The 22,811-nt window shown below is 50.7% G+C and overlaps 10 protein-coding genes across 10 annotated transcripts; 5 read left to right on the top strand and 5 right to left on the bottom strand.

Annotated features, from left to right (window-relative positions):
• Positions 1-1,301: 1,301 nt before the first annotated feature.
• On the top strand, positions 1,302-2,969 carry POX_g08903 (DNA primase small subunit; the record flags this gene model as incomplete). The annotated part of the gene is made up of 3 exons (XM_050117670.1): positions 1,302-1,492; positions 1,567-1,764; positions 1,832-2,969. 3 exons carry the CDS (start codon positions 1,302-1,304, stop codon positions 2,967-2,969), a joined length of 1,527 nt encoding a protein of 508 aa, XP_049965814.1.
• Positions 2,970-4,354: 1,385 nt separating this feature from the next.
• On the bottom strand, positions 4,355-5,448 carry POX_g08902 (uncharacterized protein; the record flags this gene model as incomplete). Its single annotated transcript, XM_050117669.1, has 4 exons — positions 4,355-4,380; positions 4,442-4,905; positions 4,962-5,142; positions 5,268-5,448. 4 exons carry the CDS (start codon positions 5,446-5,448, stop codon positions 4,355-4,357), a joined length of 852 nt encoding a protein of 283 aa, XP_049965813.1.
• An 867-nt stretch (positions 5,449-6,315) lies between these two features.
• On the bottom strand, positions 6,316-6,969 carry POX_g08901 (uncharacterized protein; the record flags this gene model as incomplete). The annotated part of the gene is made up of 3 exons (XM_050117668.1): positions 6,316-6,598; positions 6,654-6,738; positions 6,798-6,969. 3 exons carry the CDS (start codon positions 6,967-6,969, stop codon positions 6,316-6,318), a joined length of 540 nt encoding a protein of 179 aa, XP_049965812.1.
• Positions 6,970-7,356: 387 nt separating this feature from the next.
• On the top strand, positions 7,357-9,682 carry POX_g08900 (Exodeoxyribonuclease 1; the record flags this gene model as incomplete). Its single annotated transcript, XM_050117667.1, has 3 exons — positions 7,357-7,369; positions 7,422-7,569; positions 7,639-9,682. 3 exons carry the CDS (start codon positions 7,357-7,359, stop codon positions 9,680-9,682), a joined length of 2,205 nt encoding a protein of 734 aa, XP_049965811.1.
• Positions 9,683-11,602: 1,920 nt separating this feature from the next.
• POX_g08899 (uncharacterized protein) lies at positions 11,603-12,611 on the top strand (the record flags this gene model as incomplete). Its single annotated transcript, XM_050117666.1, has 4 exons — positions 11,603-11,633; positions 11,699-11,767; positions 11,838-12,165; positions 12,233-12,611. 4 exons carry the CDS (start codon positions 11,603-11,605, stop codon positions 12,609-12,611), a joined length of 807 nt encoding a protein of 268 aa, XP_049965810.1.
• Positions 12,612-13,603: 992 nt separating this feature from the next.
• Positions 13,604-15,536, bottom strand: POX_g08898 (uncharacterized protein; the record flags this gene model as incomplete). The annotated part of the gene is made up of 5 exons (XM_050117665.1): positions 13,604-14,678; positions 14,737-15,005; positions 15,076-15,257; positions 15,325-15,372; positions 15,440-15,536. The coding sequence occupies 5 exons, from the start codon at positions 15,534-15,536 to the stop codon at positions 13,604-13,606; spliced, it is 1,671 nt and encodes a 556-aa protein (XP_049965809.1).
• A 401-nt stretch (positions 15,537-15,937) lies between these two features.
• Positions 15,938-17,106, top strand: POX_g08897 (uncharacterized protein; the record flags this gene model as incomplete). Its single annotated transcript, XM_050117664.1, has 2 exons — positions 15,938-16,142; positions 16,196-17,106. The coding sequence occupies 2 exons, from the start codon at positions 15,938-15,940 to the stop codon at positions 17,104-17,106; spliced, it is 1,116 nt and encodes a 371-aa protein (XP_049965808.1).
• Positions 17,107-17,291: 185 nt separating this feature from the next.
• On the bottom strand, positions 17,292-19,067 carry POX_g08896 (DNA replication regulator sld2; the record flags this gene model as incomplete). The annotated part of the gene is made up of 2 exons (XM_050117663.1): positions 17,292-18,823; positions 18,917-19,067. 2 exons carry the CDS (start codon positions 19,065-19,067, stop codon positions 17,292-17,294), a joined length of 1,683 nt encoding a protein of 560 aa, XP_049965807.1.
• Positions 19,068-19,709: 642 nt separating this feature from the next.
• POX_g08895 (uncharacterized protein) lies at positions 19,710-21,309 on the top strand (the record flags this gene model as incomplete). The annotated part of the gene is made up of 2 exons (XM_050117662.1): positions 19,710-19,832; positions 19,888-21,309. The coding sequence occupies 2 exons, from the start codon at positions 19,710-19,712 to the stop codon at positions 21,307-21,309; spliced, it is 1,545 nt and encodes a 514-aa protein (XP_049965806.1).
• A 144-nt stretch (positions 21,310-21,453) lies between these two features.
• Positions 21,454-22,443, bottom strand: POX_g08894 (uncharacterized protein; the record flags this gene model as incomplete). The annotated part of the gene is made up of 2 exons (XM_050117661.1): positions 21,454-22,050; positions 22,150-22,443. The coding sequence occupies 2 exons, from the start codon at positions 22,441-22,443 to the stop codon at positions 21,454-21,456; spliced, it is 891 nt and encodes a 296-aa protein (XP_049965805.1).
• Between the last annotated feature and the right edge of the window lie 368 nt (positions 22,444-22,811).

The raw sequence follows: 22,811 nt of genomic DNA, 5'->3' as shown, positions 1-22,811 counted from the left end.
CTTGCCCCTCAAAATCAAAGCGATTTTTGGTGCAATGCAGTAAGGACATGACGGACCCAGGGCACAGAAAGGGCAGTGTGCTCTGGAAAGGTGACATTTTGGAGTACCATTGCGGTGAAAAGATGTCTGGACGAGATCCACCGCAGGGTCCCAATGCGGCCACCAAGTCGAAAGGACACACCACTGTCATTGATCCTTGAATAGCAAACCAGTCCATGGGGTGACACGTTTGATCAATTCGTTCACTCGAATGACTTGAAATGGAGGCTAATGTGCGCTACTCAAGAGATCGCACAGTATCATGATGTGCTATTATCTCAGTGTTCATTTCATTGGGCTGGGTGAGCCTTCGCCAAAGGGTTACTCAACCCTGAATTGTCGGTCAAGGTGACCAAGTCCGGGCGTAGCATCACAATATGGTGATCACTCCACCCTCCAGGTTCTTGGAAACGTGGACAAAAGCGATCAGATCGAAATTGCGGGATGGATCTCAACGGGGGATTTCACGAATCACCTCGCCATTTACAAAGTCAAAAGAATGCAAGTGGCTCGGTATAGGCACGGATCACATCCTCTACAGGGCGTGAGGACCAGAAGAATGTGGGCCTCCCGCGACGGATGAGTAGCACGGAGCGAGTTCAGATCTGTAGTATGTGGTTGCAGGTGAAGTCGTTAATCTTTGGCCATATCCGATCCCTCATCTGTCTTCATAGTCGCAATGGAAGTACAAGTTGCCGGATTTGGCAATGGCCGATCATGGCCGAGGGTCAGTCAACGTTGAGTACATGCGAGCAACGAGTTGTCTGCCAGTTCAGGCTGTCGTCTCATACGGTTGGAGATGAGCTATTGGTAATCAATGATGACTGCTGTGCCTGAGCTGTGGAGCTGCTCCTGGCATACAAAGTCATGCTGTCATCCAAGATCTACTGTCTCGGAGCGAGGCACAGGAACAGTCGTAGAGAGAGACGCATGCGGCGACAAGATGATGACCCCACAGGCGTCGTAGGCTCGGCCACCTGGGGGCAGTTGTGTGTCAAACCGACCACTGGGATATGAAACCTTTTTGCAGCAGACTTTTCGACCACCGTGATTCGACACGGTGAGCGCCCGTGAGGCTTTAGCACGTTTAGATGTACGATGGAGATCCCACTGGAGCGGCATTCCCAATGGGGTAAGATGGACAAAGTCACATGACCTTCCCACCCAGCCAAACGCGACGCGTGAAGACGCGTCTTGTGTGCTTTCCCGTTCGGGACTCTCCTGCACCGACGGATTGAATCTCGCAACAAATCGAGTCAATCATGCCACACTCAGTATCTCCAAAATCTCCTCGCGGTGATGACGAGGAACTTCCAGATGCACCCTCAGTGGGTGAGAAGGAAGTCTCTGGGGTGAAATTGGAAGACATGTTTGACGATGAGGACGACGATTTTCCAGCGTCTAGTGCCCAGGATGTGAAGATGGAGTCATCCCCGGCTCCCGCACCAGCGAGGTAGGTCACAGCTCTTCGGTCGCCGAAAGAAAAAAGAAGCAATGATCCAATCTGATTGCTTGGTCGGAATCTAGTGCTCCTACCGCAGCTCCTGCTGGCGTGGATACCGATGTTATGCTTGCATTCTATCAGCGTCTATTCCCGTTCCGCTACCTTTTCCAGTGGCTCAATCACGGTGTTGTGCCAACAAAGGATTTTGGCAATCGAGAATTCGCCCTGACTCTTCAAAATGACGCATATCTTCGTTATCAGTCTTATCCCACCGCAGACCTGTAGGGCATTCACAGCGCATCAAGACTCGCAATAACGACAACATACGTCTAACACTGGGTATCACAGATTCCGAAAGGACATCCTCAAGATGAATCCGTCGCGATTCGAAATCGGTCCTGTATACAGCACGAATCCACGCGATCGCAAAACGCTACGGGGCGGCCAGATGAAACCGGTATCAAAAGAGCTAGTCTTTGATATCGACATGACAGACTACGATGACATCCGAACATGCTGTCAAAAAGCCAACATTTGCCACAAATGTTGGGCATTTGTGACCATGGCTATCAAAGTCATCGACAGCGCTCTGCGGGAGGATTTTGGATTCGAACACATCCTTTGGGTCTACTCTGGTCGTCGTGGTGCTCACGCATGGGTGTGTGATGCTCGTGCGCGCAACTTGCCGGACGACCGGAGGAGGGCTATTGCTGGTTACCTTGAGATCCTTCGCGGAGGGTCACAGAGCGGCAAACGAGTGAACATTCGGCGACCACTTCATCCTCACATCAATCGCAGTCTGGATATCTTGAAGACTTACTTCGCTCAGACCACCCTCAAGGATCAGAACACATTTGCAAGTGCGGAGCAAGCGGAGAAGCTCTTGGGACTACTTCCGGACAAGACCTTGAATGAATCTCTCAAAAGAAAGTGGGATTCTTCCCCCGATCGGCCTAGCACCAGCAAGTGGGCTGATATTGATGCACTTGCGAAGACTGGAAAAAGCAACACATTGAACACCTCGGCTCTTCGAGATGCCAAGCAAGATATTGTCCTCGAATACACCTATCCCCGTCTTGATGCTGAAGTCAGCAAGAAGATGATTCACTTGTTGAAGAGCCCCTTTGTCATCCATCCGGGCACAGGACGAATCTGTGTACCAATCGATCCGCATAAGGCCGAGGAATTCGACCCTTTATCGGTCCCAACTGTCATGGAGTTGCTGGGTGAAATTGACGCATATGACGCCAAGCATCCACCTGTCGGTTCTGAAGACGGAGCTGTACCTGAAATCGAGGGCAGCATGCCGAATGGCTCAGATATGAGGGGCGCTCGCAAGATTCAAGACTACGAGAAGACCAGTCTGAAACCATACATCGAGTTTTTCCGTTCCTTCATTGCGAACCTCCTCAAGGAGGAGCGCGCAGGGAAACGTGAGCGTGACGAAACAGTTCCGCCCTTGAAGGCTGATCCTATGGAGTTTTAAGGCGCGAACAGCTCGTTAAGCTACTTTTCCAGCTTTCATGAATTGTATGCCCCGACGATTTTGCTTTTTGGCCCCTGGCTTCCATTAATTCCCATCAGCTATGTATTTTGTCATTTTTGGCGTTTTTTTTTCTTTTGGTTACTTTGAACAGGAGTCCGAAACTCTTGTCTCTTTTTCACAGCACTATGACATCGTTCGTCTTAGTGTGCTTGTGAATATTTCAATTACAAGTGCAACAGACTTGAATTTACGAACGAGTCATACTTCGTTCCGAATTCCATAATGTACTTCCAATATTCCACGAGGACCTGAAAGCCGGAAATGTGTCTCAGCAAGTCCTGGATAGAGATATTCTCGATATTTCGGTGCTCAACTGCCAGGTCAAGATAGAAGACTGGACTACTCGGGCGGGAGCAGTACTAAACATCGCTTGCTGGATCCAATATATAGCAAATGTCTATCACCTTCCTGTAAGTCGGGTACCTAGATCTCGGTAGATTCGCATTTTCCGAGCGGATAGGGACATATAACTTGCGGCTGGGCACGAGAGGTTTTCTGCATAGGTAGGTAAACTTGAAGTGATCAACATATGATGCTTCCAGATCAGAGCAGTTGACATTGGTTCATGGAGAAGAGGCTGTGGAAATGGGAAAATAATGTGTTCATACAGGTACCTGCCGGTATCGCTAGGTAGTAAGGTACATAGCTTGGGGGGGGGGGGGGTTCCCTACATAAATGTAGAAATGATCTAAAGATAGTTTTTAGGGGGCTTCCATTTGCTAGGGCCAGAGAAAGAGTCCTCTCTTTAGTCTTTCCGCTCAGCGTTTTGCAGGGTTGCATCTACCCATACATGGATAGTTCCGATGCGTCATACCAGACGTCATGCTGATCCAATTTGGGAAGGTCACATCCTCAATAGGGTTGGTCGGAAGAGTACAGCTCGAAGGCACTGAGATCTCCATTGTCCAATACTTTGAATGTCAATGTATGCGCTTTTATGTTGGCAGGTTGCCTGCAGCAGTGAAAGCTCTCCTGGGGTGCCCCGGATAATGGCCGAGATTAATGTTTGAGCTTAGATCATGAATCAGTAGCAAACAAAGTGAGATTAAGTTTACGGCGATATTGCGGATTGAGGAAGCCAAGGAAAGATTACCATCGACCGAGCGAATTGTTGATATGTGGTTCATAATATTGTTACAAGTATAAGACTGCGAACACGAGCACTGCCAAGGTGGACAAATTCGATAGGCAAGCTGCAGCAGCAGAGAAGTGTGGAACGAGGAGCATAGTGCAGGGGCCCTCCAGGTATTGCAACCGGATCCGGAACGCAGCGAAGCAATGGCCCCTGAGCAGATATCTGAGGACACAGGCAGAGAAAGAGTCATTTAAGCGGCAACAAACTTGCGCACATCTTGAGTGAGGGTTAGTACAGAATTTTCCAAGTACGGGGGGACAGACACGGATTCACTTACTGTCCAACCAGCGAACATACTCCTTCTGCTCCTTGAAGGCAATGTAGTCGGTGACCATGTTCTGGAACTCAAGGTTCAGGCCACGCTCCTCAAGGTAGCGACCCCAGAAAGCAAGAAGCTCGGGGTCGAGATTCTCGGCAGGAGGGCCAGCATAGAAGCTCTGACGCGACCAATCCTTCTCAGCAGTCTGTGCATTGGCGATGTCGGCATTTTTGAAGTGGGAAATTTCTTCAATCTGGAGGTCGCCGTCCTGAATGACGGCCTGGACCAAGAGAGCACCATTGTTGGGCTTCTCAATGGTGACATTGACGCGGGCAGGGAAGGTTGGGGGGAGGGCCTCGTCCTCGTTCTCGGCAGGCTTGTTTTGGTAGTCGCCTTCATCGGCAAGAGCGTCGTCGGTAAGGTCGTCCATCGGGTCTTCAGCGAGGTTGTTGATATCAGCCACGGTGAACGTGACACGAATACTGGAATTTGCTGGTCAGTTTTGATAATCAAAGGAAAACTGATATGAGAAACCTACGTCTCATTGCCAAAGGTCTTGGTAAGGACCACCTCCTGTTCACCCTCCACATCCTTGACCTGCCACTGGCCAGCCTCCAGAGTGTAGTCGATACTCGCTTGCTGCTCTCGGGCATCCTCCTGGCCGGAAGCCTTCTCGTGCTTCAATTCTTCCTCAAGCTTGGCGATGAGCTCGATGTCACCTGCAAAAATGACCCAAAGGCTATCAGTCAAGGGTCCGCAAGCACAAGAGGTGCCATCTTGGATTAGATAGCCAGCATCTCCCCCAGGTATTTAGGAAATGCCAGGAATAGTACAGCGCACTCACCCTCACCAGCGGGTTCACGGAAGACATTAGCGGTTGAAAAAGCAGCGTATGCAGGCTTGACGGTCTGCTTCCATGACTGCGCAACAGCCGGACGAGCAATCACTGTTGAGCACAGAGGCATGCGAGTGACAGAGCGCGAGATGCGCGGAGCAGCGCGAGCAAGTGTACGAAGGGAAAGCATCTTGATGTTTGTGAATGTGATTGTGAAGCTAGGAGAACAACTTGCGGAAGAAAAAGACGCGCCTGAGCTCAACGGTTGATTCCCGTGCCAAGACCCGCACTATCTTCGGGACCGCCTAAATTTGGTATGCCGATTTGCTGAAGTCTCACATGACTATTTCACGTGTTATTAATCGGGCACTGCACTATTACAACAAGGAATAAAATAAACTATATGTTTTGTGATAGTAGGACCTATGATTTACGATATTCGGTTGGTTGTGCCGCTCCCGACCTACGAGCGTCTGAATACACTCTCTTGTCAGCTCTCCCTCCGTTGCGTTGCTCCGACATAAAAGACCCGACCTCGCCCTTTCGACATACGTAGTAGTGCGTGCAGGTGATGAAAAGAGTGGTGGTGGAAGGGGCGAAATGCTGACTCCGTCGATCTGGGCAAGGATTCAGGCTCCCATCCCGTTTCTAGGGCCCAAGAGGGTGCCGCATAACTTTCAGGGTGTGCCAACAGCGTCACTCATTTAGAAATATTAAAATCTTCCGAGCTAGAGACTTAGAATATAGCTATATCATTTAGTATTTAGGGCTCTCTCGGTTCCTTTATAGTCATTAGTCTAGATGTTACACTATCATAAGACGCGACTGAGGGTACTATGAGGACGTAGTCTCATACTTCTCCCTATATTCTAGCTGTAATCCAGTCGTTTAGATTCCACTAGGAAGATCACCAAAGTTGTGATTCATGGATAGTCACAGGTTGTAGTCTTGATTCGTAGGCCCAAAAATGTATTCACATGGAAAAAAGTACACAGCGGAACTCCGCCAACGCCAGTCCTATTCCAGCTGATCGGCAAAATGCAAGGGTATCCCGTAATCATGACATGCCCTTCGGAGGGAAAGTTGAGGATTGCTTCGCTCCTTCTTGTGTAATACGGATAAACTTCACCGAACTGAGACCGGCCCAATGTCCATTCCATTGCTTCAATGCATGCAATACATCGGCATCACCCAAATCAGGCAACCAGAAGCCGGTCTTGAATTCCTTCTCCTCGGTTTCGGTTCGCTGGTTCAAAAGCTCCTCTCGTCGGGTTGGCGGCCGCCCTTTTCGGCGCTCAGACTTAAGCCGCGTAAGTTCATCGTCGTCTCTGTGAATGCAACTGCGGTCTATTAGCTGCCTGGGCCTATAGAGAGAAACGAGAATAGATGCCATACTTGAGAATCAGCTCCGCCAGTTGAGTGTCAGACAACGGCTCTTCCTTGTCTTGAATGGCATCATGGAAGTATTGAATGCGCTCCACTGATAAGAATGTTGTAAGCGTCAAATGAATAGTTGTCACTCCGAGAAGCCCTGCTTACTGTAGGGTTGGCGAGCCTTGAGCACCATGCCAGCATGGTGAGAAAGTCGTTCTTCTCTGGAACCTGCTCGGCGCAGACGCCGAGCGTCACGACTGTTCTCATGCATGGAGTCCATGGCCCCCCGCTTCTTTGAGATGTGCTTGTGCACCTTGGAAAGAGAAACACTGGGCATGATGGTGGTCACAATTCGCTGAAATGCTGTTCAATGCAACTTCAACTATCGTACAATTTTGTGGGGCACTGGCAATTATTTTTTTTAAGACCGGGCAGAATATGGCGGTCGAGGATGGTCCAGGGGAGTCGCAGCCACATCACCGCCTGCCTGAAATCACCTCTTGCATCGCGTCTGCGCGTCGAGGGGAGCAAGCGAGGACAAACATTCCAGCGACAGCTGGGGCTCGTCCTTTTCCGCTATTCTAATCTTCTTAATAACTGTGGTTCAAGACGCATTCCCTTTTTTTTTTGCTACCGTGGATTTGTGGTTGGTCATCTGCAACATACATGTCATTCGTTCTACAGTAAATTCGAGGACCCGCTTGTCCTTTGACTGGTGCCCGCCATGGGCATCAAAGGTACGATTGCTCTCAATGTCAGGGAGCAACGACAGGAACTGACTGGAGTTAGGACTTCATGGGCTACTGAAGTCCATACAAAAGCCTTGTCATGTTAAAAGCTTTAGTGGACAGACTCTCGGCGTGGACGCATATGGATGGCTTCACCGTGGTACAGTGGCCTGCTCCGTTGACTTGGTCCTGGAGAGACCTACGCGGAAGTAAGAGATACTCAAAGCTTTACCCTCAGAGAAGAAATGTCCTTGCTAATCTCACGTCTCATCCGACAGGCATCTTGACTTTGTTCTAAATCGTGTTCGGATGCTCTTATTCTTTGGTGTCATTCCGTATCTCGTTTTCGATGGCGACAACTTACCCAGTAAGGCCGGAACTGAGCGCGACAGACATCGGCGCCGCCAGGAGAGCAAAGCACTCGGTCTAGAGCTACAGCGCAAGGGCCGCCTACCCGAGGCCTACCAAGAGTTTCAGAAAGCTGTTGATGTGACACCTTACATGGCTCGGCAGTTGATCGAGGAGTTGAAAGAGATGAATGTCCAATACGTCGTGGCCCCGTACGAGGCCGACGCCCAGTTGGTCTATCTGGAAAAGAAAGGCGTCATTGACGGCATCATCTCCGAGGATTCAGATCTGTTGGTTTTCGGCGCAAAGAGACTCCTATCGAAGATGGACCAGCATGGTGATTGCATTGAAATAAATCGATCGGACTTCACAGCTTGTCGAGAAGTGAGTCTTGCCGGTTGGAGTGATGAGGACTTCCGGCGAATGTGCATTCTGAGTGGGTGCGACTATCTGGCCAATATCCCTAAGATGGGACTGAAAACGGCATATCGCAGCATTCGCAGGCACAAAACTGTTGAAAAGACCGTGCGCATGCTGCAGTTTGAGAGCAATATCCAGGTTCCAGCAGACTACCTCGCAAATTTCAAACAGGCCGAGCTCACCTTCCTGTACCAGCGAGTCTTCTGTCCATATGCCAAAAAGCTGGTGACCCTGACTGTGCCAGAGGCTAGCGTCAACATTGATGAGCTTTCCTTCATTGGCCCAGACGTGGTAGCGGACGTTGCCGTGGGTGTTGCATGCGGTGACCTGGACCCAACAACCAAACAACCAATTGAATTGAAACCATTGACCCGAGGTAAATTTCCCCTTGGGATCACTCGCCGTCAAACGTTGGGTTCATCTTCCGAGCTGAAGTCAAGCAAGCCCATCAGTTCGCTCTTCACGCCCAAGCGAGTGCCTCTTGGCGAGCTGGATCCGAACAGTCTCACTCCGTCTCCCAGCCAGCAGCGTCTTCTGGAAAGGAACAGGAACAATTCCTGGCAAGCAAGCTCGGCTCCTTATCGCTCCACCCAGAGTCGGTCGACTCCGGTTCGAACTCTGTCCGACCAACACCCCAGTCCTTTGATCCGAAGCCTTGAACGCCAATCTGCCTTGGCTCAGACTGCGAACGCCACACCTCAACCAACGAAGCGACAAAGACTTTGTTCCGAGTATGAAGATGACCAGCTCCCGGTGCACTCAGAATCACTCAGTCGATTCTTCTCTCCCAAAGCAAGCCCAGCCAGTCCTAGTGGACAAAAGGCCACTCGAAGCAAAAAGCAGCGCCAGTCTCACCTAGGCATCTTTTCTGATGAGTTGGCGGAAGACATCTTCTCTGAAATTGCCGACCAATCTTCCCAGTCAGATGCCTTGGGCTCGCTCGAAACACCTGCCACTAGTCAAAACTCAACACAACCTCAGTCGGAACACGAACAAAAGCCCGCGGCAAGCAAGGAAGAGGAGGACCTACTCTGCCGGGAGGACCAGACGTCCGCGGTAAACGAGATCTCGCAAGACCATGATTTTGATCAGGCATTAAACTACCACGTCCAGCGACAGAACTCGCAGATACTATCCAAGTACACTTTCACGGCCGGCTCTAGTGAAACTGCTACAGGACTGTCGATGGCTAAGATTCCGGTCTTTCAATCTGGCAATAAACTCACGCCACCTGCAGCGCCGCGAACACCTTCGACTACCGCACAGAATCGAGGCGCTCAGCGCCAGAGGCTTACACCTTTGCAGCGTCTCGGACACACGGCATTAAGACGCTGCCAGTCCATTAATTTCCCCACAAAGCTTCGACGAAATGAATTCAGTGACGTGCAGAGTGATCGAGAATCTCCACTCAAATCCCGGGTTCTCGCCGAAGGAGCCCAGGGGAGTGAAGATTTCATTGTTCCCCAAAGCGATGAGGAAGAAGATGACAACGAAACTCTCGAGAAACCGACTCCCGCATTGGATCTTCAGCGTTTCTCTTTTGCAGCGAGATGAAAAAAAATCGCATCTGATCCGTGAACATGGAGTTTGGGCTGGGATTTTGTTAAATTTGCTACGGCATGCGTCCCTGCCGAAAGCGTCGTTTGAATCGATATGCATTTGCATTGAAGGGATCATCCTCTGGTGTTATTCTGGCGAGAGTTTCTTTTTATCATGGCGACCTAGCACGGCGTTTCACGTTCATTAACATATACATTTATCACCATTTGCTATTCTTTCTATGGTCGCTGTATTACTATTGGTACCGTCTTCCACTGTGCTACAGTTGAGTTACATTCATCTCACATCTCGTCCCTCTTCCTGGACAGTCTAAGAGATTCCCTGCAAACTTGAATGACGTCTCAAATAGATGTTGCTGTTTGCAAATGGATGTTTTCCCTGAATACCTATAATCGGCCTAGAGATTTCTTGAAGACAACGGAACTCACTTGTCTGTGTGACATATCCCGGACATAGGCTAAGTCAAGTCAGTCCAGCCCGTGAGAGCTGCAGTCAGATCGATTCGCTCCCGTCGACTACCTAGCACTAAAGTGTCTGCTTTGCTAGGAAATGACTTTGGCGGCCTTGTCTATAAAGTACCTATGTAGGTACGTGAATTTCTCGCGCCAGGCTGGACTGAAGACGATGGGAAAAGTAGCTACTTCCTGGTACTTCCTGGTGAGTCTGACTTGGAAGAAGGCCACTCTCCCAATGGTATTACTCTATAGGAGAAGGCAGTAGGTACACCCAGCCTTGCCCAATGGGCTCTGATTCCCGGGCATCAAGGCCATATCGCAGACTTGGTCAATTTCCAGAGTACCAATTCACACAACTACTGACCTAGGCGGGCCTTTCCTTGTCTTCTTATCTAGTCGAGCACTAGCGCCGGATTCGAGGAAATGAGCTACCACCTGCGTAGTATTACCACTACCACCAACCGATGACCCACTCCCCAAGTCTCTGCCTGGTTTAGTACTTTAGGACTACTGTACCTCCATATTCCGTGATATTAGTGGTAGCATTGTATTAAGGTTTGTGTATTCTTAATGTCTACCAGCCTTCATGGAATAGTTCTACTACTTGACCTCACGATTTTTACTTTTTCCTGGACACTGCAGCGTAGAAGTCTCTCTCTGCCTTCTTGTTCGGGTAGTCAGGCAGCCCGTGATTTACCCCGGGCTGTGGTTTGCTGTGGATCGACCCCACCTGACCCTCTTTAAGCTTAGCTTGGGCTGCTCTACCGCCACAATGACTGGCAGAACTACCAGATCGAGCGGGCGGTGGAGTGCGGTTGCCCGGGATGCGAAAGGGTAAACAATGATGGTTGGCCCAGCCTCCCCGATTACTAGGCTTTCGTCTCCATTCCCAGCCTCCAAAAGCATCATTGCCAACCCATTTCGAGTTTTGACGCCGGTTCCTGAATTGCAGCTACGCTCTCTTCCTCTTGTGTCCCTCTCACTCCTTCCACATACACACACACACACACACACACATACACATTGCCCTGACCTCGGACACAGTTCCATCATCCGTCAACATTGCTATTGTCTGGGAGACTTCTGACCACTTTAAAGATTGCTTTTTTAGGTGTGGATCAAGCTTCGAATAAAGATCCTCGTCTTTTGAGTCGCCTTTCACCCCTTCAGCTTGTGTGGACTTGACACATTCCTTCGATCTTCGACCTTCAATCGAAACCCGACCTTCCATTCCTCGTTGCGCTCCACATTCCATACCCACGATCTAATCGTTGCCGGTGGATCGAGAACTACCCACCTTTCTCAAGTATCGCATCGCAATTGAGACTCGCCGGCTGCATTGAAGTGGTGATTCTGTGTCGGTACACGCGACCTCCTTCTCGGAGCCCCCGAGAAGCGAGCCCAATCGTCTGCTGGAAATCAGAAAGAGCAGGTTTCTTGCGGCACATCTTCGGTCAAAATGGCGATTCGATTTGGCCAGGGCATTGCCCGTAAGTTGAGCGTTTTGAGTCTAATACAAATGTCTCATGAGTATGTGAACTAAATCTGCTCGCAGGTTTTATTCCCATGGTTGGATATCACCATGTACTGATGATTCTCATCGCAATCGCAATTATCCTGCTATGTACGTCATTGCTCAACTACGACCTGAACATGGTCTCGTTCCTTTACTCATGATATCTAACAATTCATAGCATTATTGTTGGCTGGTTGCTCATCGTCATCTCCACAAATACCGGACATTTTCCTCATCTCCATGTACTACGAGAAGTACGACCCGGTACTGAACCTAGCACAAGTGTACCCGGGCGTCGTACAGCCTCTGTCCAATATTGTCCGCAGCGCTGAGTTGGAAGTTCGGGTGGGCTACTTTGGAATTTGCATTCAACCCGACAAGGGTTCTTTTATTTGCAACGCCAACGCCACTGCGCTCGCCGAGATCGTCAACGTCGACGCTGACCCACTCAACTTGATCTGGGTAGCCTCAACATTCAAGGATGCCGTTGTGTTTCCGTATCTTCTGTGAGTGTTATCACACAGTAATTGTTTCTTTTTCTATTCTTGCAATTTGATACTGATACGGGTATAGTATCGTCGCGGTCATTCTCGCATTCTTCTGCTTCATTCTTCTCGCCACTTTCCCGGGTTGGCACGAGGAGCCTGATGAGTCTGGGTCTGCCGTGGAAGTCAAGCCTTTTCCCTCAAGGCCTGTGTCTCAAGCAGCTCTTGCTTTAATCTTTGTGTCTTCCGTCTTCGTTCTGGTCTCAGTGCTGTGGCAGCACACTGCCTCGGTAGCAGCCAGCACGATAGCTCAGGACTTTGGAAACAGCGTTGTCAAGAGCGGCGTCGGCACCTCCGCCATGGTCCTCGGTTGGTTCGGATTCGTGCTTCTAGTCATCGTGACGATTGGACTTCTTATCATGATCCTCAGCATTAGCATGCTCAGGAAATTGACCGACGAGGAATAGGTCGCGGGCGACTAAGCAGAATCTGTTGAACGCCTTTCTCATTTTTGTCTATGCTCCCCCCCCTTCTCACGCCCCCTCACGCCTGACCTTTTCTTCCCTCTTGTTTTTTGTTTAACCGCACGACACCCACGACACACCCATGAATAATATCCTCTGAAACAACGATCGAAATGGCTTACTATGCAACGAAACGCAACCCCCGGAAGAGGAAAGCTTGAATATGGAATCGGGTGGAACTCGGACAAGTTGAATTCCGCGGACATGTCAGACTCCTCATCATCATTCTTTTGTCCCATGATATCTATACAACTTTCCGCTGAATTTGTCCCATGATTTGAGAAAATATTGAATCAATTGCCCATTTCAACGCCGCGATTTGGAAGCTATTGTGTGGGAGTTTTTCGTACAGCTTTTCGAGCCTGCTCATTTGCTCATTTGTGTTATAGCACGTTATATCCAGAAACATGCCATTATATCTTTGAAAATGGAAATGAACCTCTTTCCTCCCAGATCTAGTCTCTCTTGCCCTTCTCAGGGCTGTCCTAATCCAGTCTTTCCAACATAAGAGTGTTTGAAGGAAGACTGACTGTTGCTCATCGTGACAGCAACCTAGTAAGTCGAGTTGCCATTTGAATTGTCATCGGCTCCTAGAAGACTTCTCAATGGGGAACAAGACGGTCAGCTTCCTTGGAATGGACTCGAGCTGGCGGTATTGGCTCAGACGGTATCCCGCAGCCAGCCCGGACGGTACTGGAACCCAAGACTACCCTGGACAGGCTGAAGAGAATCCTGGAAAATCACCGGTTCAGAAAAAATGCAGTGTTGATGAGTTTGGTAATAATGTTCGGTCAATAGGGATGGTGCTCTCCCACACGACTCCTGACCGAGGCGAAAAATACTATGATAGGATAATGTGGGATCAGAAAGGATGAGGAATAGTCTACAGCGTTGTGGGGGATTGCTTCACGTTCTCTCAAGCTGCTTGAATGGGCTTAATAGTCCATCGAGAAGCCTCCGCCTCCATTGCCATTCTTCTCGTAGGGACCATCATACCCACCAGCCCCTTGGTCGTCCAGTGACTTGTAATACGGGTTTGATGGGCCATCTCGTCCACCACGCCCACGCCCACGAGCTCCACGACCCGATCCACGACCACGGCCAGAGCCACGACCTCGGCCTCGGTATGCACCTCGCCGCGGTGTGTCATCGTGGGGACGTTGATAGGGATGGAATCCCTGCGCTGAGCCTTGGCCGACTGCTTCATAGCCACCTGCGTGACCCTGTTGGTGAGGATACAGCACCTCTTCATCTCGTTCTTGCTGGTGTCGCCGCTTGCTGCCTCTGTGGGCCTGCTGACCATCCCAGTCTCCGTCATGAGAGGTTTCTTCTTCAACCCGCAACACGACTTTTTCTCCCACCACTGTGTCAAACGTCAATGCCTTTCCGGCAGGAACGTTCTGCCAATTGTGAATTTTGTTGGCATCAGCCGGACGAGTGCCCCTGCGACAAGCCAGCACAACAGAGGGAGGTGAGTTTTCCGCATGAACCTTTTCGGTGGACGGAACAGGTTCTACTCGAGCAGCCCAGACCTTCTGATCTAATGAGCCTAGTCCAGTCACCTGCCAAGTTACTTTCTTTCCTTTCCCTCCAACTCGGTTCAGAATGGCAGGAGTTGCAGGACGTGGTGAGATGAGAATACTATTAGCCATGTACTTTACGTCGTTTGACTCGGCTAGTCCCTGTTGGTGGAGCATCGGAACTAATAATTCGTCAATGATGCGCTGCGAGTCCTGCTGTGAGATGAGGTAGCCCGTGTAGAAAATCGAGCGTTTGATGCGTAAGTTAGAGGATCGAGAGCCGATCTTCGCTAGAGATGGATCGCGACGAGCCAAATTGTGAGAGTTGATCATACGCTGGACTTCTGCCGTCTCAATAACAGGATCCAAGTAGGTGCAACCCTCAGTCACTGCAATCACCTCATAAGCAAACGGCTGGCGCGGTGCTTGGCCGTTTCCAGCTTGTAGACTGCGGTTGAAACCATTGAAAAATTCGCGGAACCCTTTCACACTGTAGCACAGCTTAATTCATGCCCCTTGAAAGGCTGCGTGGGAAATAGATCACTTACTGCTTGGGACGGTCTTCGTAAATCCGAATCTCTTCAGCCTGGTTGTAAGTGCACATGAGGTCCTCAAGGAAATTTTGCTTGAAAACCATGGTGGAAGGAAATTGTTGGCCGTTTGGTCCAACCTCCGGTTTCAAGCCGATAAGATCGAATTCAAGCTTCTGACTTGCAGCCATCCGCTTGATTAAGGGCGCAAAGTTGGCTTCGCCCCGTCCGGTCAGTAGGACGGTCAAGGCATCTTTTTGGTCCATGCTCATGCGAACTAGACTCAGCTTTGGGAGATTCGGTCAGCTTTCAAGAGCCATAAGTATAGGATCTTGATGAGAGAGGAATATTCCTTACAATACTCTCGTACCACCACCCATGCCATCCCCTTGGCTCCTCTAGCTCTAGGCCCTTGCCAGTGGCAGAGAGGATATTGGGGTCATGCCACCAGCCGCCATTTGCAAAGCTTTCCCAGCCCTGCAGAAAGCCGATAGTGGAGTTGTTCCACAATTGCGGGTTTGGCAGAGGACTCAGGAACACTGCGTCACAATCCAGGCGCAATCAGTTTCTCGTTCACAAACACAAGGATATGGGGGTGAAACTTACATGTATTATCAAAGTCATAGACATGGATGGTCTTGATTTGCGATACGGCTGCGGGCGCAGATGAGCTTTCATCCCGCCAAGAAGAACAACATGCCGGCGGGCTTCCAGTGCTCACCTGGGAGGTCTCTTGTCGCGACTGACCATCGCTTCAGCGAGGTCAACGTGTGAATATTATTGCGCTGTGAGGCCAAAGTTCCATTCGTAGGCGCCATGTTTGGTTTCAGGGATCCCAGACGTGCCAATTTCTCTGAAATGACAGCCTTCGCTGAACGCATTGAGGGTTATCGCAAGTCACGTTATCCGGAAATGTCGCAGACGCGAATGCGCGTCTCGGTGGCGATCGAGATGCCCCGGCAAGGAAATATGAGTAGGGACCTTAGGAGAGATGACTCTGGCCACGAGGGCGTGATGGGAGTTTCTTATTTTGATTTGAGGATGTGCTTTTGATTGGCGTATGAGCTCTTCGTAGCTTACCAGCTCGAGGAAGCTGCGAGCCTGGATTTTTTTTTGCCGCGGGCGGTCCGGCGACCCTTCGAACGTGACTTTGCGATAACACCGGAGATAAGACTCTCCGCATATACATCATCCCTCCACTGACCAACACTCGGCCTTGATGGGAGAGCATGGAGATCTGCAGCGACAAATTCTTCAGAAGACACTCAAGGAGGTAGCTGATGATGATGTGGAGGATGCTGATCCCTGTGTCATTTGCTTGGACGCTATCACCGAGCCATGCGTCGGCATTCCCTGCCATCATGCCAATTTCGACTATCTCTGTCTGCTAAGCTGGCTGGAGCAGCAGCCAAACTGTCCCTTGTGTATGTACGACTTCAAAATTTAGTGACCGTTGACTGACTTGGTTGATTCATAGGTAAGGCTAGCCTCAGTGCTGTCCAATTTGATCTAAAAGGGCCTGGAGGCCCAAAGACATACAAGGTCCCTCCGTTGGGGACTACGAATGTAGCGCCACGCCCTTCGCTGGCACACCAGACCCGATCACGAAGACAGCAATCCCGTCGACAGCGCTTCCCCGTGCCCGGTGCCTCGGCTGCTCAGAACAATTGGCTTTCAGTCCGGAGAAATGTGTATCATAACCGGCTTTATTCGCTTCGCGTTGGCTCGAATCGGCTCTCCCGGTATACTGAGGTGACGCCAAATGACTTCAATCGAGATGAGGCGCTTGTCTCACGGGCTCGCAAATGGATTCGTCGCGAATTGCAAGTCTTCAGCTTCCTTCATCCGGAAACAGAAGATGCACCTCCACAACCGCGGAATCCAGTTCCTCGGGCTGGACAGCAGCGACTGGAGCAGCGGAGGGCCAACAATGCCGAGTTTCTGCTTGAGTACATAATTGCCATATTGCGGACTGTGGACATCAAAGGCAGCGCTGGTCAAGCGGAGGAGCTGTTACGTGATTTTCTTGGGAGAGAAAATGCCCGTCTCTTTCTCCACGAGCTGCTCGCATGGCTCCGGAGCCCGTATACATCCTTGGAGGATTGGGATCGTCATGTACAGTATCCAACTTCGACTCGTGGGTCCTGCGGTAGCCGGGCTCCGGATGAGCGCTCTCCTCAACGCAGATCTGCGCGTTCAGATCTTGTGCGCGGGCGTAGCACGTCGCCTTCCAGAGAGCCCGATCGAAGCTTATTTGAACGGGTCTCGCGGCCTCAGCCGACGCGGCCCGATCGAAGCAGGGAGCGGTCTTCGAGGCCAGTTTCAAATCGAGGAGCTGACTGGCCGGAGCGCAACCGGCATCTTCTGGACAGGTATATCCCTGATTGATGCGACGAGCTGAACGGGGCATTCGATTCTTCACGCGATTCTTTGGTCCAATTTAAATGAACATCTTATCTCAGACTATAAATTCGGATAGAACTAGGTAACTTCGACCAGCGAAGTACATTAAGTATCTGGTCATAAGTGCAATTCGTATATTCATAAAAAACAAAGTCACCGAGCCATTCCTCCTATCTTCTGCGGAATCGGCCACGAGCTTGGGTGCTGCCACGGTGGTGGATCTTCAGGCTCCGGTAATTGGTGTGTACCCGGGCATTCGCCTTGATCATGCGTGTTTTGGGTGCTGTTGCCTCTGCCTGTGGAACCAACGGTGCCTTCTTCGGCTCTGCTCTGGGCTCTTCTTTCGGCGCAGGCTTGGCCATCGAGACAGCTTCCTTGATCCGCTCGGAGAAGCTCTTTGGCCGAGACAGTGGCTTGGATGATCCTCCAAACTCCGAATCGTCATCTGAATCGAGATCAGGTTCTTCAGAGACCGATCGTTTATCCTCTGCATCAGAAACAGTGTGTAACGATGTCGTCTCATCGTAGCCGACATTCGAAGCCTCGTCAATCACTTCTGAGCCGGCCGGAAGCTGAGTCTCGAGAACTCCAATTACCTCCGCGTCCTCATTTGCCGTATCCTCGTCATTCTCAATAGGTGCAGGGTCCGACTTTTTTGGACGAGTCAAAACTGGCCTCATAACGACCCTGCGCGTAGTCCGCTTTTGACCTTTCTTCTTGTATGGCCGACCTTCCTGCGGCACTTGTTGGCTTTGCGCGACTTGGAAGCTGTGGGCTTCCTGCTCAGCCTCGATTTCTCGAAGCATGTCCCACTCGTCATCTTCGCGGTCTTCCTCCATTTCTCGCAACCCTTGCACAAGGTGTGAAAGGCCCTTTGCGGCGAATTTCAAGGGCTTCCGTGCTGCGATTGGACTGAGGCCTACGCTTTCGATGTGGGAGGTGGGCGGTGGAAGCCTGTTGAAGTTTGTCCGTCGGAGGAAGGAGGGCGTATCGGACGTATTTGGTTCCGGTGATGTAGCGCCTTGCCTTAGAGAATGCAGATCATCTTGGGCTGGCTGTCCGTCCTTGGCTTCAACCATCGCCGCGTAGCGCATCGTCGTCGGGGTCGCAAAAAGATTGGCCAAGTAGAACTGTTTCGTGGAGGACGCTGGCGTGCGAGAAAGTCGCGCATGTTCTTCCTGCCCTTCCTCTTCTTCGTCTGCCCCTCCTTCATCCACTTCCGGCACATCTGCTAACTTGTTGCCCATCTTCCCTCTGGACGGCGTGTTGAAACCTGCTGCCAAGAAGTCTCTTTGCTTTTTTGCTGACGGCGTCGCCCCGCTCCCCCCTGATTCGGAGAGCATGTCAAACAATCCCAAGGCCTTTCCATCTCGCTGCGGTGTTGGTCCGATGGCGGCTTTCAGCGGCGAGGCGGTCGAAGCCCCTCGTTGGTGAGAACTTGGACTAAACAACTTGCGAAAAGTGACTGGAGAGACAAACTCATCCACCTGATGTTCATGCTTGATTCGATTATTGGTAGGTGTGGCAAATATTCCCTTTGCAGCTTTTCTGGGCGTTGTTATTGATTGTGCGGCCTCCGGTCCGCTGGGAGATGCATGTCTTCGCTTCCTCGACTGAGATTCAAGGGGACCTTGCCGGTTCTCTCGTCGGCTGAGGGTCGATTCCAGAGCTTTGAGTCGGCCATATTCCTTATATTTGCTGGCTAGATGTAACCCACAGGAGAGAAGTCAGCTTTCTGATACTCTCCCAAGCCCAGGGCCATGTGCTTTGTACTCCTGCGCACGCAGTCACCTACCTATATCTGGGTGTTGTTTAATGTCTTCACGGCCAGCTTTTCGGCCCTGGTGTGTGGCTGCAAAGGCTTTTTCCCAGGCTTTTAATTCAGCTCGAAGGTCGAGTGCCTTTGCCGCAACATCAGTGCTTGACTGTAACGCGTAGTCGGCCATTGTTAAGGAATTATGTGTCAAGCCGCATTTCGCGGGGAGCAAAGATGAAAAAAGGGCCTGACGCGTGACACGCGACATGCAGATTACCAAAGAGGAAATCCAATTAAAGCGCGTTTTTGGGTGTGACGTCGCGCGGTTCCGCCCCCAGGCCGTAACTCGCACGCACCGCCCGAGACTCCGCTGGAACGTTTGTAGAAAATAGCATCGCAGCGTCAAATTCTCTTAATCACCGGGCTGTTTCAAAGCAGAACGCCTTTTATGGTCCACTCATATTTACCCGTTGCATTACACTTTCAAATATGCTCGGGTGTGTCATGACACTCTGGTAAAATGATTTTTCTTTTGACTGAAGCCTAGCGGAGTGTCCAGCCAATCCATGTATGTCTTATTAGCGCTTATGGCTCGGCCTCTCCGTCGGTGATACTACCTCAGGGGATCTGACTGTGCATGTGTAATCAGCCAATGCTATTCACATCGAGGGGGCTCCCAGCAGTATGGAGGGTCTGAGCACAGATAATTGCTTGTGTTCGCTCCTTTTCCCCCGCTCGACAAGCCTCACCAGTATTTCTTCATCGCAGTATCAACAAGAAGTAAAAAAGAGGCGACACGGCGGAGTATTCGCCGTCCCAGAGGTTTTTTGGCATGGCTGTCGTTCCCAGCCCATTTGACTCCGAGTTTGATGCAGCCGTCGCAAAGGGACTTGACGAATGGAAAGTGCCCGGGATCAACATTGCTGTTATTTGCAATGGACATACATTCTCTAAGGTACATGCAACTCGTGCTGTTTTGAGTATGCAGTGATGCTGAGTCTCTGCTCAAGGCGTACGGCCTCGCCAGTTTTCCAGACACACCAATGACTACAGACAAATTGTTCTCGGCGGCAAGCACCACAAAGGCCTTCACGGCAGCGGCTGCTTCCATGATCATCGAGGAGAGTAAGAATTCCTCATCTCCGATAGACTGGGATACTCCGCTTGCTTCCATCATTCCGGAGGACTTTGTCCTCTCAGAAGAGCACGCAACCGCGCACACGACTCTAGAAGATGCTCTGTCTCATCGATCCGGTATTCCTGCCCACGACTGGGGTCTGCTCTGTGGAGACAAGAATGCAACTGTGCAGGAGAATGTCCGCACGCTTCGAAACCTACCGCTGTCTGCTTCTCCACGGACTGAGTTCCAGTACACGAACCAAATGTACATCGCGGTAGGACATGCCCTGCAGACAAAAGTGGGAGAGCCACTTGGATCATTCTTGAAAAGGCGGATTTGGAGCCCTCTGGGCATGGAAGAAACCTTCTTCTCGAAAGAGGAAGCCAGAAAGGATCCTAAGGCCGCAGCTAAGATCGTGTCGGGCTACCGCTGGATTGCCGAAGAGAATGGTGGGCATTGGATTGAAGAGCCAGAGGCGACATGGTGCGCAAAGACAGCCGCCGGAGGCATAGTCAGTAATGTCTTGGATTACTCGCGCTGGGTGCAAGAGTTGCTCGATCGTGACGGCCCGCTGAGCGGTCACGACTCCCTCACCAAACCTCGAATTTTCAGCTTCGAGCAAGGTCCCACGGATTACCCAATGCCTTATCATGGATACGCATTGGGCTGGTTCGTGTGGAACTATCGTGGCGAGCACCTCTACTCACATACCGGCGGCTGGCCTGGCTACTCTAGCTATGTGGGAATAATCCCGGAGAGGAAATTTGGCATGGTATTAATGGCAAATTCTTCATCGGCGGGCTGTCTCAACTCGCAGTTATCCATCCACCTCATGGACAAGATTCTTGGGCTAGCGCATGACCCAGTGCATGAACGAAAGATGGCAGAGTTGTGCGCTCGACAGGAAGAGGAAAGGATGAAACTCATCAATCATGAGGATGAGAATGTGGAAGCTATCAAGCAAAGGCTGTTCCCTTCCCTCGCAAGCCCTCCAATACCTCACTCTCTCCCTCTGCACAAATACACCGGCGTCTACAGGCATCCAACTGGCTTCTGGCTTACCATCGTTCTGGACGATGAGGGCAATCTTAGCCTTCAAAACTCCCATGGTGCTATTCCTGTTGACTTGGCCCTGATCCATGCGAGCGGTGAGTTCTTCGTCGCAAAATTGAGAACGAGCAACCCTCTGCCCCTGGAACCCTTTCCCGCAGAGTTCCATGTCACTGCTTCTGGAAATGTTCATACAATCGGACTACCCCTTGAGCCAGCACTGAAAGAGAAGAAGATTTGGTTTGAAAGGGATGATTCATGAAATTTCGGCTAGCATCACCATTGCTCGAGGCACGCTCTTGCTTGATACTTCTTCCCTCGACTTCTCTGCATGAGAAGACCGATATCCCACTCGAAATTGTTGCAATGAAATCAGCGAGCAATATTCTGATCTACCACTTTGGTATCACCAGCTTGTCAACCCCCGTAGACGATCGAATCCCCCACGTAGTTGCGTTTCGGGATGGACCACCTTCCCTTGGAGGACAGTGTACTTCACGATACCCTCACAATGTTCCGGTCGCACACGAGCCAACCAGATCATTTGCTGCTCTTTTCTCCGGTAGATGAGGACGTTGGCTGAGTATTTGTGTCCGCCCACGTGGGAAACGAAGAAGATGCCTGCACCCCCGGATCGCGAGTCATCCATGTCACGGTCCAATCCCAATGGCCGTAGATGTCTCTCCATTTCTCGCTTGATCAGCGGTGCTGTGATACCACACCGGGCGTCCCGTCGTCTGTGGGAACAGAGCAGAATCACATAATCCAGCTCACATGGTCGTGTGGCCAGACCATCGGCAGGGTTCGTTTGAGTTTCGTTGCTTTCGAAAACGTGAGGATAGTCGACGAGTTGACGAACCAGACACGGAACATCACCCTGAGTAACAGAGTCAACATACACGAACTGTGGTAAAATCAAAACTGTCGTCGCATCATCCGGGGTTTTTTCCGATCCGGATGCGTTGAGTGGTGATTGTATGTTTGATGCGGAGACCATGTAGCGCTAGCGGACAAAACCGAAAAAACAATTAGTTTGGATGATTCATAATGTTGGGTGACCTGACCGTGGGCAATTGATCGTTCAATTAGTTGATCAACTTACACCTCGCTTCGATCTCGCTGAGGAGTCATTGAATGCTTCCATTAAACTCCCCCTCTCCTGCTCGACCTTTTCCTTCCAGTCCGAGCGTCCCGTGGCAATGAGCACATGCGAGTGGAACTCTTTGATGAACCCATAGAGCGGCAGATACTCTTCAATCTTGAGTTTCTCGGGGAAATGTGTCGTGCAATCGGCGCAGTCCATCAAACATTCCGGCCCATCTGTTTCGGTGCTCACTTTGGGAAAAATATACTCGGGCTCAAAGCCGAGGGCGAGAGAATACAGGGACCGAAGCATGGGGAGCTATCCTTGCCACACACACGCTTATTCTTTCTCTTTTTTGAGATACCCTGGAAGAAATCTTGAAGTTTTGGGAGCCGATGGGATGACTCCTGGTTTGAAAGTATTTGGAGTCGAGGCAGCGTGATGCGTTGTATTATAATACGAGGTGAGAGTCAAGTGCGATATCTCCGAGAAGTGCTTTTCCCGAAACTTCGTATCCCCGAACAATCAAGCATTCAAGCCCCGAGGAAGAGGTCCGAAAGCCGCCCTCGACGTCCAACGGTCAGGAAATGAAAAGGCAAGATCTCATTAATTGATTAGGAATGCTTAATGCATTCATAATACGGTCAAGGTCCTGGAATTCGTTTTTGCCGGTTGAACAA

The sequence above is a fragment of the Penicillium oxalicum genome, chromosome VII (genome assembly GCF_001723175.1).
Source record: "Penicillium oxalicum strain HP7-1 chromosome VII, whole genome shotgun sequence".
Taxonomy (NCBI): domain Eukaryota; kingdom Fungi; phylum Ascomycota; class Eurotiomycetes; order Eurotiales; family Aspergillaceae; genus Penicillium; species Penicillium oxalicum.
This window is presented reverse-complemented; position numbering and strand designations above follow the sequence as displayed.